The sequence below is a fragment of the Schistocerca piceifrons genome, chromosome 5 (genome assembly GCF_021461385.2).
Source record: "Schistocerca piceifrons isolate TAMUIC-IGC-003096 chromosome 5, iqSchPice1.1, whole genome shotgun sequence".
NCBI lineage: Eukaryota > Metazoa > Arthropoda > Insecta > Orthoptera > Acrididae > Schistocerca > Schistocerca piceifrons.
In genome coordinates this window covers 381864895-381884252 of record NC_060142.1, presented here as the reverse complement: position 1 = coordinate 381884252, position 19358 = coordinate 381864895, and the positions used below count along the sequence as shown (strand labels likewise).

General features: G+C 38.5%; 1 protein-coding gene across 3 annotated transcripts in view; it reads left to right on the top strand.

Annotated features, from left to right (window-relative positions):
- Window positions 1-18127, top strand: part of LOC124798478 (ribitol-5-phosphate transferase FKTN-like) — a 93660-nt gene extending 75533 nt beyond the window's left edge. For all 3 annotated transcript variants that reach the window (XM_047261914.1, XM_047261913.1, XM_047261912.1), the window contains exons 4-5: window positions 15050-15308; window positions 17778-18127. In XM_047261914.1, coding sequence (XP_047117870.1) covers window positions 15050-15308; window positions 17778-17994 — 476 coding nt within the window. In that variant the 3' untranslated portion in view covers window positions 17995-18127. The remainder of the gene's footprint in view (window positions 1-15049; window positions 15309-17777) is intronic.
- The last annotated feature ends 1231 nt before the right edge of the window (window positions 18128-19358 follow it).

The following is a 19358-nucleotide window of genomic DNA, read 5'->3' as shown; positions in this document are numbered from 1 at the left end:
AGTTCAGTGACCCAATGACCGTATGTCTGTTCTGGCTCTTCCGCAGTTGAAAGAACTTGCAATGAGCTGCAACAACCTGTACCTGATCCTCTTAATACTTAGTGAGGGCAGAAACTAAATCGTCAAAAACTAATAGTTCCGGCCTACTATTCGGGAATAACTTTGAATGAGATGGTAATCTCCTGTGCCATCCATTGACAAGAAATGAGAGAGTTTCACAGTATGTTGCACTTGACGTGTAGCACAATGAGTGTTGAAATGAGTTGAGCTTAGTACTCATTCCAGTCCTCTTGTTGCTCATTGTATGCTCGGAACAGTGGAACGTGGCTGGCTGCTGTGGCAGAGTTGATACAGCAGTAGCTTGTGCATGAATGAGCTGCTGGACTGCTGTCATCAACTGTGACTTTTTTTTTTTAAAGCAAAATAAACTTCATTAGATAAAAGCCATCAGCAACTGGAGGCATAGGCACAGTTGGTGTAGGGGGTGGGTTAGAGGTCATTTTAATGAGAGGAGCATGTAACAAAGTTATATAAACAATCATACACAGTTAGTAGCAGTGTGCCTCTGATAGAAAAGAAATATCGGTGACACGCCGTGACAGAGCGGTGAAGAGTGAAGGCAGCGTTGGTTCTGGAATCATCTTCGCCAGGTGTTGTGTTGGCTACTGTGAGAGGTAGCAATGACACAGACAAGACAGGAGAGAGATTGTGATAGTTGATGGCAGGAATCCAAAATGATCTGTACATTAAACTTTAAGATTAATATAACACTTTATTTCTACAGAGAAAATAAACTTAACTTCTCTTTATTCTTGTGCCTCCTACATACAAGTACTTTGACATTCTGTTACTACTTGCAAAACGCAGGCTGTGTATCGCCTTCCTTATACTCAGTACTGATGCTGTCGAACTGGGCCGACCATCAATGATGATGATGATGATGGATGATGATGATGATGATGATGATGATTGGATTATGGGGCACTCAACTGCACAGTCATCAGCACCCGTACAAAGTCCCAATTTTTTCTTTCCAACTTTTTATGCAGTCCAATCTATTCACTAGTACGGATGATGATGATGATGATGATGAGGAGGAGGAGGAGGAGGAGGAGGAGGAGGACACAAATAAATACACAGTACCTGGGCAGGGAAAAACCCCAACCCGCTGAACTCTGTCTTCCTGGAGGATCAGCGCTACCAACTCTTTCCATTGTCATGTGGGCCAGCGCCTTCTTGATGCCATTTCACGGTGCTGCACTGGTCGGTGTGCAGGCAATGCTTTAGGACTGCACAAGAACTAAATTTTATTACAGTCAATATCACAAGACACACGTAATAGAAATGTAAATTTATTACAATCATGGTTTCCTCTTGTGTGTCCTGCAGAAGATATCCAACACTTCTTCAGTGTTGTTTGTTGATGCAATATCTGGATGGATATGCATCCTTACAGATGATATCCAACACTTCCTCAACATTCATTGTTGATGCAATATGTTGATGGAGATGCATCAGTGCCAGTTGATATAAACAATCTTCTGTCATCCTGTTGTGAAATATGACTTCAGATGTTGCAGGGCAGAGAAAGGGCTTTCCATAGTGCTGGTAGTTAAAGAAAACGTGTGCAACAACTGGCACAGGACTTTTGGTAGCACCGTTGTTCATATGTAGGCCCCTGCTCGAGACTTTGGCTTATTTTTGTCCATTCTTTGCCAAAATTGTAGTTCTCCAGTCAAAACTACCAAACAAGGGAGATTGTCTTTGTACGCTACAGCACTTTACAAACCATGCCCCTTATCTTTATCACTGAAGTTCTACAACAGAGGACCGAGTGGGGTGGCGCAGTGGTTAGCACACTGGACTCGCATTCGGGAGGACGACAGTTCAATCCCATCTCCAGCCATCCTGATTTAGGTTTTCCGTGATTTCCCTGAATCCTTTCAGGCAAATGCCGGGATGGTTCCTTTGAAAGGGCACGGCCGATTTCCTTCCCCGTCCTTCCCTAACCCGAGCTTGCGCTCTGTGTCTAATGACCTCGTTGTCGACGGGTCGTTAAACACTAATCTCCTCCTCCTCCTCCTCCTCCTCCTCTACAACAGAGGTTTTTGTAGATGTCTGATTTTTTGTAGCTGAATTGTAGGAAATCTTAATGACATTTTATTTTACAGATGATTGAGAAAAGGTATGAACACTAACAGGCAGTAATACTCTTCTACAGGCTGGGTCTGTGGGTCTGTTCAAAGCATAGCTGCACATTGCTACGTAAACAGAATGTCACCTGTAAGCATTTCTGAAAGGGCTCCATTGATTAGTAATAATGTCTATTTATCTATATATTCAACTAGCTTTTACCCAGTGCATCGTTTTCATATCTGTAGAAGTGTTACGATGAGTGAGTATCGAAGAAGCACAGCTTGAGAAGTGTGCCGCCCCTGCGCTCCCCATCACATGACCCCTGCGCTCCCCATCACATGAAGTCATGTGTTAAAAGTTTAATGTCTTTCTGTGTCTCTCCAGAAATGCAGTTTCAATGCAATTTAAAAACAAAAGAACTAGTTTAATCATAATTGTTGCAACATATATTTGATGAAAGTTAGTTCAGCCATTTAAAGGTTTTCTGCTATACAGGGTGTTACAAAAAGGTACGGCCAAACTTTCAGGAAACATGCCTCACACACAAAGAAAGAAAATATGTTATGTGGACATGTGTCCAGAAATGCTTAATTTCCATGTTAGAGCTCATTTTATTACTTCTCTTCAAATCATATTAATCATGGAATGGAAACACACAGCAACAGAACGTACCAGTGTGACTTCGAACACTTTGTTACAGGAAATGTTCAAAATGTCCTCCGTTAGCGAGGATACATGCATCCACCCTCCGTCGCATGGAATCCCTATGCACTGATGCAGCCCTGGAGAATGGCGTATTGTATCACAGCCATCCACAATACGAGCACGTTCCGGGACTGCGTAGACAAGAGCTTTCAAATGCCGTCATAAATGAAAGTCAAGAGGGTTGAGGTCAGGAGAGCGTGGAGGCCATGGAATTGGTCTGCCTCTACCAATCCATCGGTCACCGAATCTACTGTTGAGAAGCGTACGAACACTTCGACTGAAATGTGCAGGAGCTCCATCGTGCATGAACCACATGTTGTGTCGTACTTGTAAAGGCACATGTTCTAGCAGAACAGGTAGAGTATCCTGTATGAAATCATGATAACGTGCTCCATTGAGCATAGGTGGAAGAACATGGGGCCCAATCAAGGCAACACCAACAAGCCTGCCCAAACGTTCACAGAAAATCTGTGTTGATGACGTGATGTGATTGCACAATTGCGTGCAGATTCTCGTCAGCCCACACATGTTGATTTTGAAAATTTACCATTTGATCACGTAGGAATGAAGCCTCATCCATAAAGAGAACATTTACACTGAAATGACGATTGACACATTGTTGGATAAACCATTCGCAGAAGTGTACGCGTGGACGCCAATCAGCTGCTGATAGTGCCTGCACACACTGTACATGGTACGGAAACAACTGGTTCTCCCGTAGCACTCTCCATACAGTGACGTGGTCAGCGTTACCTTGTACAGCAGCAACTTCTCTGATGCTGACATTAGGGTTATCATCAACTGCACGAAGAATTGCCTCGTCCATTGCAGGTGTCCTCGTCGTTCTAGGTCTTCCCCAGTCGCGTGTCATAGGCTGGAATGTTCCGTGCTCCCTAAGACGCCAATCAATTATTTCGAACGTCTTCCTGTCGGGACACCTTCGTTCTGGAAATCTGTCTCGATACAAACGTACCGCGCCACGGCTATTGCCCCGTGCTAATCCGTACATCAAATGGGCATCTGCCAACTCCGCATTTGTAAACATTGCACTGACTGCAACACCACGTTCGTGATGAACACTAACCTGTTGATGCTACGTACTGATGTGCTTGATGCTAGTACTGTAGAGCAATGAGTCGCATGTCAACACAAGCACCGAAGTCAACAGTGCCTTCCTTCAATTGGGCCAACTGGCGGTGAATCGAGGAAGTACAGTACATACTGACGAAACTAAAATGAGCTCTAACATGGAAATTAAGCATGGCACATGTCCACATAACATCTTTTCTTTGCTCTAACGTGGAAATTAAGCGTTTCTGGACACATGTCCACATAACATCTTTTCTTTATTTGTGTGTGAGGAATGTTTCCTGAAAGTTTGGCCGTAACTTTTTGTAGCACCCTGTATAAAGTAGAGGGTTTTCTGGCACAAATATGCTGACTAATCAGAGTGTGGTATGTAATTTGGTGTCGAATTGAAACTTAGATTTCAAAAATATCTACAAAAAGTGCATGATAACATTTATTTATCTTCTCCGACTATAAAAATTTTTGTCTTTTGTGTTCCATGTGAGAGGTGCAATCAAAAGACATAAATGGTGATTATGGGTAAAATGTAAAAGATAGGCATATGCTCTCGTGGACTTTTGTGTAGATCTTTTTGAGACCTACAATTTAGTACTTTCCAGTTTGATGTAGCTCTTATTGCCCGCACAAAGTATAGCAAAAGAGTGCTAACAAACTTTTTCTCCATTTATTATTATTATTATTATTATTATTTCTATTTTTCTCAGACCTTAGGTCTGGTTAAAAATGGAAAGTGACGCGGACTTTCATCAAGCGTGACTTCCTTTTAACTGTATGGTATATGTTACATTGTATTTAGGAACTTTCGGGTTATTGAACATGTATCAATAATTACGGATTTCTGTAGTTGTATATATACGTTTGGATGTAGCTGTATTGCATTGATGTACTGGTGGATATTGTGTGGTATGACTCCTGTAGTTGATAGTATAATCGGTATAACATCAACTTTATCCTGATGCCACATGTCCTTGACTTCCTCAGCCAGTTGGATGTATTTTTCAATTTTTTCTCCTGTTTTCTTCTGTATATTTGTTGTATTGGGTATGGATATTTCAATTAGTTGTGTTAATTTCTTCTTTTTATTGGTGAGTATGATGTCAGGTTTGTTATGTGGTGTTGTTTTATCTGTTATAATGGTTCTGTTCCAGTATAATTTGTATTCATCGTTCTCCAGTACATTTTGTGGTGCATACTTGTATGTGGGACGTGTTGTTTTATTAGTTTATGTTTTATGGCAAGTTGTTGATGTATTATTTTTGCTACATTGTCATGTCTTCTGGAGTATTCTGTATTTGCTAGTATTGTACATCTACTTGTGATGTGATCTACTGTTTCTATTTGTTGTTTGCAAAGTCTGCATTTATCTGTTGTGGTATTGGGATCTTTAATAATATGCTTGCTGTAATATCTGGTGTTTATTGTTTGATCCTGTATTGCAATCATGAATCCTTCCTTCTCACTGTATATATTGCCTTTTCTTAGCCGTGTGTTGGATGCGTCTTGATCGATGTGTGGCTGTGTTAGATGATATGGGTGCTTGCCATGTTGTGTTTTCTTTTTCCAATTTACTTTCTTCGTATCTGTTGATGTTGTGTGATCTAAAGGGTTGTAGAAGTGGTTATGAAATTGCAGTGGTGTAGCCGATGTATTTATATGAGTGATTGCTTTGTGTATTTTGCTAGTTTCTGCTCGTTCTAGAAAGAATTTTCGTAAATTGTCTACCTGTCCATAATATAGGTTTTTTATGTCGATGAATCCCCTTCCTCCTTCCTTTCTGCTTAATGTGAATCTTTCTGTTGCTGAATGTATGTGATGTATTCTATATTTGTGGCATTGTGAGCGTGTAAGTGTATTGAGTGCTTCTAGGTCTGTGTTACTCCATTTCACTACTCCAAATGAGTAGGTCAATATTGGTGTAGCATAAGTATTTATAGCCTTTGTCTTGTTTCTCGCTGTCAATTCTGTTTTCAGTATTTTTGTTAGTCTTTGTCTATATTTTTCTTTTAGTTCTTCTTTAATATTTGTATTATCTATTCCTATTTTTTGTCTGTATCCTAGATATTTATAGGCATCTGTTTTTTCCATCGCTTCTATGGAGTCACTGTGGTTATTCAATATGTAATCTTCTTGTTTAGTGTGTTTTCCCTTGACTATGCTATTTTTCTTACATTTGTCTGTTCCAAAAGCCATATTTATATCATTGCTGAATACTTCTGTTATCTTTAGTAATTGGTTGAGTTGTTGATTGGTTGCTGCCAGTAGTTTTAGATCATCCATATATAGTAAATGTGTGATTTTGTGTGGGTATGTTCCAGTAATATTATATCCATAATTTGTATTATTTAGCATGTTGGATAGTGGGTTCAGAGCAAGACAGAACCAGAAATGAGTCTCCTTGGTATATTCCACGCTTAATCTGTATTGGCTGTGATGTGATATTATCTGAATTTGTTTGGATATTAAGTGTGGTTTTCCAATTTTTCATTACTATGTTTAGGAACTGTATCAATTTAGGATCTACTTTGTCTATTTCCAATATTTGTAGTAACCATGAGTGGGGTACACTATCAAAAGCTTTACAGTAATCAATGTATTCGTAGCGTAGCGACCTTTGTTTAGTTTTAGCTTGATATGTCACATCTGCATCTATTATCAGTTGCTCTTTACATTCTCGTGCTCCTTTGCAACAGGCTTTTTGTTCTTCATTTATAATTTTGTTTTGTGTTGTATGTGTCATTAAATTCTGTGTAATGACTAAAGTTAATATTTTGTAGATTGTTGGTAGGCATGTTATGGGGCGATATTTAGCTGGGTTTCCTGTGTCTGCTTGATCTTTAGGTTTCAGATAAGTTATTCCATGTGTAAGTGTATCAGGGAATGTGTATGGGTCTGCAATGTAACTGTTAAATAATTTAGTTAGATGTGAATGTGTTGAGGTGAACTTCTTTAGCCAGAAATTTGCTATTTTATCATTTCCAGGGGCTTTCCAATTGTGCGTAGAATTAATTGCTCGGGTGACTTCATGTTGCAAAATTATCACTTCAGGCATTTGTGGTATCATCTTGTATGAGTCTGTTTCTGCTTGTATCCACCGTGCATGCCTGTTATGTTGTACCGGGTTTGACCATATGTTGCTCCAGAAGTGTTCCATATCTGTTATGTTTGGTGGATTGTCTATTTTAATGTGTGTGTTATCTATTGTTTGGTAAAATCTCTTTTGGTTTGTGTTGAATGTTTGGTTTTGTTTCCTTCTATTTTCACTTTTTTTGTGCCTTCTAAGTCGTTTGGCCAATGCTTGTAATTTCTGCTTCTTTTCATCTGATTGCTCTATTGCTTCTTGTTGTGAGATTTTACCTAACCTTTTTCGTTTTTTGTCTGATATTTCATTTCTTATAAATTGTGTTAGCTGTCTGATGTCTTTTCTCAGTTTTTCTATTCTGATCTGTAGCCTGTGTTGCCATGCTGGTTTTGTGGGTTTTGTTCTGTGTGTTGGTTGGTTCTGATCTCTACCTAGTGTGTATATTTAGTGTAGTGAGTGCTCCTACATAAACCAGTAGTTGTAACTCTTCCATAGTTGTATTTTCATTTATTTTGTTGTGTATGATTGTGTTGATAGTTGTTATTGTTGTTTCGACTTGTGGGTTATTTGGTTTGTCTATGCAAGATTGGTCTAATGTCTGTATTTGTGTCTTTGTATTCTATATATGTCAGCTGAAATTTCTCTTCTATATCTAATATGTGTGTCACTTCGTGTTCTATTTGTGCTTGTTCTGGTGGCTGTCGTAAGATTTCGTTTTCCTCTGATTGTGTAATTGACGCGTTTTGTTCTTTGTTTGTTTTCTCTGGGATGTTTGAGTCCATTACTGTATTTTCTTCTTCTTCTGATTGCACATTATTTTGTTCCAGTATTTGTTGTACTTGTTGTTTGATGTTTTCTAATTCTGACTGGGGTATCCTGTTATTTTTTATTATTACACTGATCTGATCAGCTAGTCGTTGTTCTGTTAAAAATTTTAATTCCGGGTATCTGGTAATAAATGTTGTGTATACTTGCGATCTGTATCCAGTTGTGTTGGTTCCTAGGTTTGTTGCTTGGTAATAACAGAACATGAGGTGTCGATTAACTTCATCTGACCATCTCATCCTCTGTCTTTGTTTTCCTTTTAGGGTGGTTGCAGGAAGCATATACTGCAAAACACCTCTATTTGGATTTAAATCATTTTCCAGTTGGCTAGCAGTGTCGTTACCATTGTGGGCGGGCATAGGGTTCAAGCGTCGTCCCTGACCACGACGGCGCTTGTCCGAGGCTTCTTTAGTTCTGTCCTGAACCAAGTAATCACACTAAAAGGGGGGTTAGCCCTATTAGTGGTTTGTTCTTTTCGTCGCCTTTTACGACTGGCAGAACGTACCGGAGGCCTATTCTTTTCCCGGGCCTCCACGGGATTTATTATTATTATTATTATTATTATTATTATTATTATTATTGTTGTTGTTGTTGTTATTATCATCACTAATGCAAGCTGATTTAATTTGTTTTTAAGTACAGTAGAGTCCCATTAATTCAAACTAATTGGGACTGGATCTTGTTCAGATTACCGATTTGTTTGTATTAGCCAGAATTACGATGATGAGTTTCTAGAATTAAGTATACCAAACAGATAAGTAGATACACCATGGTAACAAATGGAAACAAGTGTGGGAACAATGGCGTACTCCCACTTTGTGCCCTTGTTGTTGTGCATTGTTGAGACCTTTGTAGTGGCTGAGGTCAGTGCACTGCCAGTTGCCTTGCAAAGTGCTTGGTTATGTTAGTTATCGATTGCTGGCATGCGTAACAGTTGTATTCTATTCGTTCAGGTGTAGTGGTGTACGTATTTTCGTCATGAGTAAACGGAAACATACGACTTTAACTCTCAAAGAAAAACTGAATGCTTTGAAGCAAATAGACAGTGGTGAGAATGTATCTAAACTGGCAGTGGAACTGGGTGTTGGTAAAGCAACCATTTGTGATTGGAAGAAGAACTGAGAGAAGCTTGAACAGTCCTGTGCAACGTCTTCCGGAAAAACGCTCGAAATTTGGCAGTCTGTGAAACAGTCCCAGTACAATAAAATGGATGAAGCTCTTTTCCTTCAGTTTACACAAGAAAGAGAAAGGGGAACTCCTTTGAGTGGAGCACTGGTTCAGGAGAAGGCTGTTTACCTGAACAAGTTAATGAATGGTGATGAGTCTTTTAGTGCGAGTATGGGTTGGTTGGACAGATTCAAAAAATGTCATGGAATCCGTCAGCTAACAAATACTGGAGAAGTGAGTCTGAAAAAATGATAATAGAAGGAAGGTATTCTCCCCAACGAATTTATAATGCTGACGAGACTGGCCTTAATTTTGGGGCATTGCCAACAAAAAGCTTGGCATCAAAAGCAGAAGACCATGCTCCTGGTTGTAAAATGTGCAAAGATCGTGTGACTTTCTTAGCATGCAGCAAAGCTGCTGGTAATCACAAGCTGCCTTTAATGCTGATCGGCAAATCTGCTAGGCCCAGAGCTTTTAAACTGGAATGTGAAGTTCCTGCCCATATATTATTGCAACAAAAAAAGCATGGATGGATGGTAAGCTGTTCAAAGAATGGTTTCACGGCCAGTTTGTTCCCTCTGTTTGACAGTTTTCTAAGGAAAATCATTTGTCTCCCCATGCAATCCTTTTGATTGATAATGCGCCTTCTCACCCCAGCACTGAGGAAATATGTAATGGAGAAATTGTGGGGAAGTTTTTGCCACCGAATGTTACACCACTTTTACAGCCGATGGACAAGGCCGTACTACAAACATTAAAACTGATGTACAGAAAACAATTTTTAAGAATGCTGATCCATGATGGAAGCATTCCTTTAGTGGACAAAAAAAAGTGAAGGGTGTTGTTTATTGGGCCGCTGAGGCATTGCAGAATGTTTCAGAAAATACTCTGAGAAAATCGTGGAGAAAACTGTGGACATCCCTTGAATTTCAGGACAACCTAGTTGAAAATGAAGAGTAAAATCTATTACAAATGATACAGACAATCCCAGGATGTGAAGAAGCTAGTGAAGGAGACATAGACGAATGGATGGCAGGATGGGGCATGTGTGGAGAACCTTACTGACGCTGATTTAGTTGCTGCTGTGAGTCAAGACCAGGAAGAATGGACTGCTGTGACGGAAGTGACAATGAGCCTGAAAGAGACAGAGGAGAGCTGGTGCCACACAGTGATGCAGCAGAAGCCCTTGACCTCATGCTACGTTATTTGGAGCAACAGCCCACTGCTACACATGCTGATTTTATGTTTATGAGACAGTGGTGCAACTAAGCGTCATATAACAGACTGTCTTCATTACGCCAAAAAAAATGAGTTTTTGTCATCTAAAAAGTGGGGATAAAATATCCGCTGTATTTTAGTAAGTTTGACAGCTTTTCTTTCATTGTTATGCCTAACATTTTTCATGTTCAGATTAACCGAACATTCGGATTACCGGGGTTTGGATTAACGGGACTCTGCTGTAGTTTATATTCTTCGTCAAGGTTCAAGCTATCTCCATACCATGCTTCATCAAATTCGATTCAGTGTTTCTGCCATGAGGAGGTGGCAGACAGACAGAGTTACCTTCACATTTATGATATTGGTACCTTTTGGATTACTCACTGTGCCTTTCAGCAAGAAGTGGAGTGCTGTATCATCACTGAAATATGCTGATTCATGATAAAAATGCCAAACAGGATACAAGATACTATTTTCCAACTACAGAACTTTGGCCAAATGCCAAGATGCATAGAGAAACAAATGTACTGGCAGTAAGGAGCCTGAAGATGATGGAAAATCGAAACGTGTACCTCCAAATAAAGCTATGTATAGAAACTGGTGGCTGTACTGTTCATTACTAACTAGGAAAAGACTCCAGAGACATCAGATATTTACTGAAAATGCCTCACTGAATGTGGGAACCTGGAACAGCCCTAAAAATTTACAGATTTTTCACAAAGTAAAAGATTTAACTTTACTTGCGAGTAAAACCTACATAATAGTTCATTTTTCTGCTACTCAATCACGAAACAATAGGTTGTCATGTTTTGTTGAACTTTTATCATGAATTCTGACAAAAAAGAAACAAAAAACAATTAAATGAAGGTTTAAAACACAAGTCACACTTATGTTCCATTAATTCCAGGCTTTCTGCTTTTTTTTTTTAACTCACTGTTATATGTTGACCATAAGTAAAACCAAGAATAACTAGATGTAATACACACAGCATATAGCCATAACATGTAACTACAAAAAATTTAAGCAAATGATGATAAAATTCTGTGTACCTGAACAATATAATACCAATATGAGAAAAAGGATAGATCGCTACACACCATAAAGATGACATGTTGAGCTGCAGACAGGCACAATGAAAAGATTGTTACACATGTAGCTTTTGGCCAAAGCCTCCCTCAGAAAACACACACACACACACACACACACACACACACACACACATTCACAGAAGCAAGCACACCTCATGCACACATATCTGCCATCTCAGCTTGACAATGGCAGTTGTAGTGAAATATGCTTATTGCAGCAAAGAAATAAAAGTGAAGCAACCGACTTATGTATTATTACAAGACTTTTATATCATGCTGTGGGCCCAGATAAAGGTAAATTGTATATTAATTCTTGTTGCATTTTATAATTCTGTCATTTTTATCCACAATCCCTCATAAAATTTTAGTACTGGCACTATAGATCTTGCTATTGTACGACCAAACCAGTACTTCTTCACACTACTGTGTAATGCTCAAATTAGGAAGATCGTACATCGTTTATAAAAAACAAAAACCTCAGCCTCAAATTGTGATAAGCACTTTATGGATAGGGTAGTTGTTGAATAGAAACAGCCTTGAAAATGTCACACTCTGACACGCTAAAGGTCTTATGGTGGAAAAGCTGGTACATTAAAATCTGTGAAATGTTTAAGAAATGAGTCTTAACTGATATAAATAACCATTTCCCTGTAGGCTGCCAAACTCCAACCAGTAAAATAACTTGGAAAGTATCCTACAGGAAAAGCTTCATAATTCCCTCTACTATAGCATGGGTCTTATCTTGTAAGCCATCACGGATTACTAAAAGAAGAATTAAAAGGTGAATGGACAAAAGGACGGTTGGTTGATATCCAAAATCTTACGAATAGCATAAGTGATGAATTGGTTAAAACAGCAGCATTTATTTTTAAATTCACTGAAACAGTGCTGCTGGATCATATAACAATGGGATATATTAGCCTCAAAGTGAAGTCATAAATTCCAACTGGGATGTGCTGCTTCAGATGTGGCTCATCTTCCACATATACAACAGTTATGTAATAAGAGAGACCAATGCAGTGAAACTGCCCAATGTTGGTACTTGTTCATCTCCAGTGTACAAGATGCAAGATGTGAGCAAGATTAGTCGATGAAATTTGTGGGGTCATATACGTTCGACTGTGCAGACAGTGTACATGAGGAGTACAGTGATGACGATACTTGTGTAACAAGTGAAAGTGATATTGAAACAGGTGTCTAGCCATGTAATTCATCATCCTTGTCAAACAGGGAGCCACAAATCCTGTCTCCAGTGAAACGTAATAAAGGACAGTCATTGTCCAAGGAGCAGGTAGTAAACATATTTACGTGCATGGAAGATCATTCACAGCTTAGTAGAAAAAAAAAAAATTATGAACAGATTTTGTATATGTCTGCAGAAATATGGCCACTAGTGCATAAGAAAAACTACAGATATTCAAAGGTGGACAAGGCACACTTGTGTCAAAAACTAGATTCTTCACATCAAATCGAGTGCAACATTGATTACAGTGATTTCAAGGGAAGCAGTTGATGGTTGCTTAACTTCAAACAGTGCTGCAGAATGGGAAGACATAAGATACTGAAATTTCAAAGAAAGCATCAACTTGACGATGCACAACAATCTGCAGGTTTGGCCCGAAAATTTGTATATGAGATAAACAAACTTATCCAATGATTCAGTAAGGAATTTGCTTTCAACTCCGACCAATTGGGATTTAAGAGAAAATGCATATGAAAGGAACCTGGAAGTTAGAGATACCAAGAGAGTTGTCTGAAGATCAATGGCTTAACACATTATGTCAATTGTTGATTGGCCAGAAAGCTATTTATTGTGCTGCTAAAAGTTGGAGGTGCTCAACCCCTTACGATTTTTTTTCATGTTCAGTATACCTTAAAAAATTATACTTATACTAAAGCAAAAAAAAAAAAAAAAAAAAAAATTGAACCCATGCAAACATCACTATTTGTACCTCATTTACTGAGGATCTAAATTTGCAAGTCAGGAAGTGTGAAACGGTGATGTCTAACACAGTAGGTAAAAAGTGCCGATGCACACCCTGACTTTGGTAGTGAAATTTCAGATGTGTACTTTCCTCAAAACCTGCATTTCTCACCCCAGAAAACTTATAAAAGCTATATGCAGCAGTATGAACTCAAGAAGCTAACAAATACAGACCAAAACCACCTGACCATATGATGGCTATTTTTGTTAAAACTATGGGTTATGCAGTTTCCCTGAGGAAATCATCCTGTTGCTATTTTGCCCACAATAAGTTCTTCAGCTTGACAAAACTGAAAAGAAAGCAAAATAATACTTTTGAGTGAATGCAGCGTTTTTTCCTTCACTTAGACTGTTATTTATTTTCACTGGTTTTGGCTTATGGAACTGCTGTCTAGTGAATATTTTTAAATTTAGCAAATTTCTAAATTGACAGCACCTTCACAGTCGGTGTCTCAATTCATATCGGTTTACTACATTGTATCATAAAACATTACAATTTCCACCGAAAGAATGATCTCAATGGAGGTGAGAACTAAAGAATATATAGTCACCCTTCTTAGAGACACGTAAAGCACCTTTCTTCTCATCTTCACCACTGGCTTCCAAACAGTCACTATAATAGTGTACATACTATATAAACATTACCTGCACTTGCCCCTAATGACACATTACGTGAAGAGACTCTCACTAAACTCATTGTGCAGCTGTTCTGCCTATCCTGACTTTGTGCGGATGTAAATGTACGTTATGTGGTGTTTTATTCTCTTCAGCCTGCTCTCAGTTCAAAATTTTTCAGACGTTTTAAAACTTCTATACATGCTAGACGTACTTGAGAGCACAAACCTCAGTGCTGCCACTAATCATTCTGTGTCATAGATCCCTTAGTATGTTCTACCATCATAAATGTTGCACTCCAGGGATCTGGGTGCAACTAGTAGAATGACAAGTGCCTGAAAGTAATATAATTCACCATGCTGCTGATGCACCGGTACGAAAGTCTTCAGAATAGCTTGGAAACAAGCACACCACTCAGAAGAGGTTAAGGTGCAGTTTACAAAACTACCTAGGCCTTCCAGAAGGTTTACTGACTCTAAGTGAAAGGCAAGAATTTTAAAAACAAAGCAGAAGAGATTATTGTTACTGTTCGATTTTTGCTTGATTTGCTTTACTTTTATCCCGGTACCAATTACTACGCTTTGCATTATTTCTACCTGTGTTCCTTCTACTTTGGATTTCTGAGCACGTTATGGGGAAGCAAGGAAGGCTTTCTCCCAGCTGCCACCAGTTTTTAGTCAAATCATCAACTATTCTGCTCATAGTCCACACATATCAACTCATTGACTGTACTCAAAAAGATGGCTATGCAAAGTTTTCTTCAAAGTCAACCTATATATTTGAAAATATTTGTGTTTTTTCAGTGTATTGCAGCTAGGAAATGGTGTTAGAGAAGTGTCATTAAACAATAATGTGTGTTTCATATACAGCAAGCATTCAGTGTGTCCATTTAGTAACATATGTACGTTTTTTAATCTCACCCTCTTTTACACACACACACACACACACACACACACACACACACACACACACACACACACACACACACAGTGGTGGAGGGGGAGTAGGCATATGTTGGTGTATTAGAACTAACCTTGCAGTGAAGTTAACATATTAGATGTACCAAATTTCTCTTTTTTTAAAATTAAGACTGTTGAGTTCCTCCTTTTTGTTTTATTATTACAGCTGACTGTAATTTTTCAGGCTACCTACGACAATGTGACATAATACCTTATGGCAGGGATGTGGATATTGGAATATTTATCACAGATTACAATGAAAAGATTGTAACAGAGTTTCTGTCCCATGGTTTTACTCTCAAGCATTGGTTTGGAAAGATTAATGACAGTCTTGAAATATCATTTAAAACTGGAGATATCAAATTAGATATTTTCTTTTTCTACGAGGAAGAGTATTGGGTTTGGAATGGTGGGACACAAGCAAAAACTGGAAAGAAGTTCAAGTGAGTTAAGCAGTTAAAATAAATTTTCTGTTGGTGGCTATTTGTGAGTTTCATGCCTCCTTGCTTTTCCACCTGTTTAATTACTTTCTTACTTTTATTTTCTTGTTGGCAAATTGATGACAAATACTCATTGTTGTCCTCACTAATTTTTTAATTAATGACTAACAAGTCACCTATTGTGTTACACTAACTTTTAAAGCCTCTATTTACAGAGTATCATTTCATTGATATGGCTAAATGCATTACAGTGAATATCATGGTGGTTTCTTCAGTGAGAATATGGCAAAGTTCCTTTCACACCATTTTCCCCTGCACTTGCTCTCACAGACAACCCCTTGAGTGCGAGGCCCCACATATTGTCTACCATGCAACCGCACTGTTGGCTGCTACTGTCAACAGGAGGCAGAACTGGAGATATGCAATGCCGAGCACAGCATGAGGCTTGGAGCTTAGTTGATATTCTTAGTCAACGATTAACTCACAAGAGTGCTACAGTACTAGTGGAGATGATACAAAGCAGAGCAATGACAACAATAAACAAGGCAAACATTGTATTATATCTACAACAATAGTTGCCAAAATTGACATTTCAATAGAAAGGAACCCAAGGTATTTCGCAGAGTGAGAAAGAAGTAGCAGATGAAATATTAGTGTTTCTGCAAGGTGAGTTGGTGAAATGTTTGATGTCGTATACGCTCGACTGTGCGAACGATGTACATGAGGAGTTCAATGATGATGATGATACTTGCATAACAAGTGAAAGTGATATTGAAGCAGGTGTCTAGCTGTGTAATTCATAATCCTTGCCAGACAGAGAGCCACAAATTCTGTCTCCAGTGAAACATAGTAAAGGACAATCACTGTCCAAGAGGTGGGCACTAAATGTAATTACATACATTGAAGATTGTTCCCAGCATTGTAAAAAAGAAAAACAATTGTGAACAAATTTCGAATATGTCCACAGCAATGTGGCCACTAGTGCATAAGAAAAACTACAGATAGTCAAAGATGGTCAAGGCGCACTTGTGGCAAAAATGGTTTCTGCACATTTCAGGGATGCTCGATACGTTTTAGAGGATGTGCATGATAGTAACCTAATGCATTATGCACATCAAATTGAGTGCAACATAGATTACAGTGATTCCAAGGGAAGCAATGGATGGGTGCTTAACTTCAAAAAGCACTACAGAATTGGAAGACATAAAATACTGACATTTCAAACAATGCATCAATTTGACATACAGCAAACTGCAGGATTGGCCCCAAAATTTGTATATGAGATGAACAAACTTATCCCTTCATTCAGTAAGGAATTTGTTTTCAACTCCGACCAATTGGGATTTGAAGAGGAAATGCATATGAAAGGAACCTGGAAATTAGAGGTACCAAGAGAGTTGTATGAAGATCAACTAACATCAATACCTTAACACGTTAGTATACAATTATGCCGACTGTTAATCTCAATGGTAAATTGGCTGAAAAGCTTTTTATTGTGCTGTATAAAATTAGAGGTGCTCTATCCTCTACGATTTTTTTCTCGTGCAGTATCTTACAGGGGAAATAGGGCATGTGACAGCAAGCAAGAGTGGGAAATGGCCGTAAGAGGACTGCAGCTATGGTATGAGCACTGCTTTTGACCAATAGCTGGCAAAAATACTTGCTTTTGGCTGTTTCCTGATCTGTGTGTAAAAATCATACTCCTTTAGAACAAACTATCCCTCCTGAAAGTGTGTGACATTGCAGTTCATACCACCTGGAACCACTAGACAAATTCAGCCTCTGCATGTTATTTTTTTCATGCCTGTAAAACATATTATCACAGTATACGCACCATGCCTTAATAGATAGCTGGTTTCATGTTAAGCTCCACAGCAAACTGTTTCACATTTGGTTGAATCCCATCATACCAGTAAGCATTCTTTAAGGGTGGATACTTAGCTGAATGTCCTGTAAGGTTTGTAACTCCCATGTATTTCACTTTCAGTCTTTATGGTGTGAATATTTTTGATCACTCTGATGCATCATTTTTCATTTGGTGTTTGTGGTGCAAGTTAATTGTTAATTTTGAACATTTCTGGGTGGTCAGTGATATCTATTTTGTGAAGTGTAATACATACATCACATAGAATGTTGATATCTGCATCTCCCAGACACTCTTTTTCTGTCACTCTCTTGATGTGAATGGTGAGTCATTAGCAGCTAACATTTTTCCGGTTATAATTATTAACACAAGACTTACAAATGAGCTGTACTAAAGATTGAACTTCCGACCTCCCACTCAAGGGGTTTCTTGTCATTCTCTAATGACCTTAAAGTCAAAGGAATATTAAGTGTAACCCATTTCCCTTTTCTTCCAATTCATATGATGTCAGTGATGTGCTTTTCTAGATACGTAGATACTGCAATGGTCATGAAATTTTGGCCCATCACTCAGTAAAAGAATAAGTGAAATCTTGTTTTGTGTTTCAGATATATTTTTCCACGATTTACTCTCTGCTGGACAGAATTTCTGGAACTTAAAGTTCGTGTACCTTGTGAAACAGAAATATATATTGAAGCCAACTATGGTAAGAACTGGCGCATTCCTGTAGTTCATTGGGACTGGAAGAGCAGCCCTCCAAATGTTAGGGAGAATGGTATGTGGCCAGTACAGGAGTGGCAGCATGTGATTCAGGTGTATGATTAAACATCTCCAAGTAGGCCGAGTGGAACTAAATGTCTTAAAGGCAGTATTATTATTTTCTGAAGGTGCTTATTTGAGAAGTTATATCTATTCAATAAAAGCCTTTATGCTTTTCTGGAAAAAGAAAAAAAGGAACCACAAGAAATGTAAATTTGTAACTGAGGTATGTAACAATGGAAAGTGAAGGTTGAAATATCAACAGTATTATGAAAAGGTCAGACTGCTACTCACTCTAAATGTTACACATTGCGTTCCAGACAGGCACACCTTTTTATGGTCAGTAGCAGTCTATCCTTTGCATAATATTGTTAACCAAGGTATTCATATTACTTACCCCAGATGCAGCATTTTTACCAGACAGCAAATTTATCCCATGTTTTTCACTATATAATAAAAGTTCAAAAACCCTCACATCATAGCTGGTAGTGGTAATCCGCATCAAGAAGTGAATTCAGTCTGCTGATGATGGGCAGATTGATAGATTCTAATTCACATAGCTATTAGGTACTGCTTTTTCATCACCTTGACTTTTACTGAATAGATCTGCTGGACACCAGTTCTTTAAGATTATGTATATTTATACATGTAGAATGAAAATGAGTGCATGGGCTTTTTTTGCTTGGCATATTTGTGCTGAAAATTGTTCTGTCATTTGTTTCTAATTTAGTTTGTGTATTCAATTTTGTTAAAAACAGTTTGCTACCCCTCTCCGTCTGTGGTATGCGCATATGGGGTGGGGGGACTGTTTCATACAGGTATCTAAGTGCTGTTAAACTATGCACCATAACGAATTTTCCACTCTCAGCAGCACTGCAAATTCTCAAGCATTTGAGATAAAGAAAATATTACTTTGCCTTTGTTTCCCTTATCTGTTTTGATACGAGAGGTGTAAGTGACATCATTCCAAAATGATAATATCGTATGATGGGTATCTTTGTTCTGAACGTAATAAGAATTATTTGTTGTTGTTGTTGTTGTGGTCTTCAGTCCTGAGACTGGTTTGATGCAGCTCTCCATGCTACTCTATCCTGTGCAAGCTTTTTCATCTCCCAGTACCTACTGCAACCTACATCCTTCTGAATCTGCTTAGTGTATTCATCTCTTGGTCTCCCTTTACGATTTTTACCCTCCACGCTGCCCTCCAATACTAAATTGGTGATCCCGTGATGCCTCAGAACATGTCCTACCAACCGATCCCTTCTTCTGGTCAAGTTGTGCCACAAACTTCTCTTCTCCCCAATCCTATTCAATACTTCCTCATTAGTTATGTGATCTACCCATCTAATCTTCAGCATTCTTCTGTAGCACCACATTTCGAAAGCTTCTATTCTTTTCTTGTCCAAACTATTTATCGTCCACGTTTCACT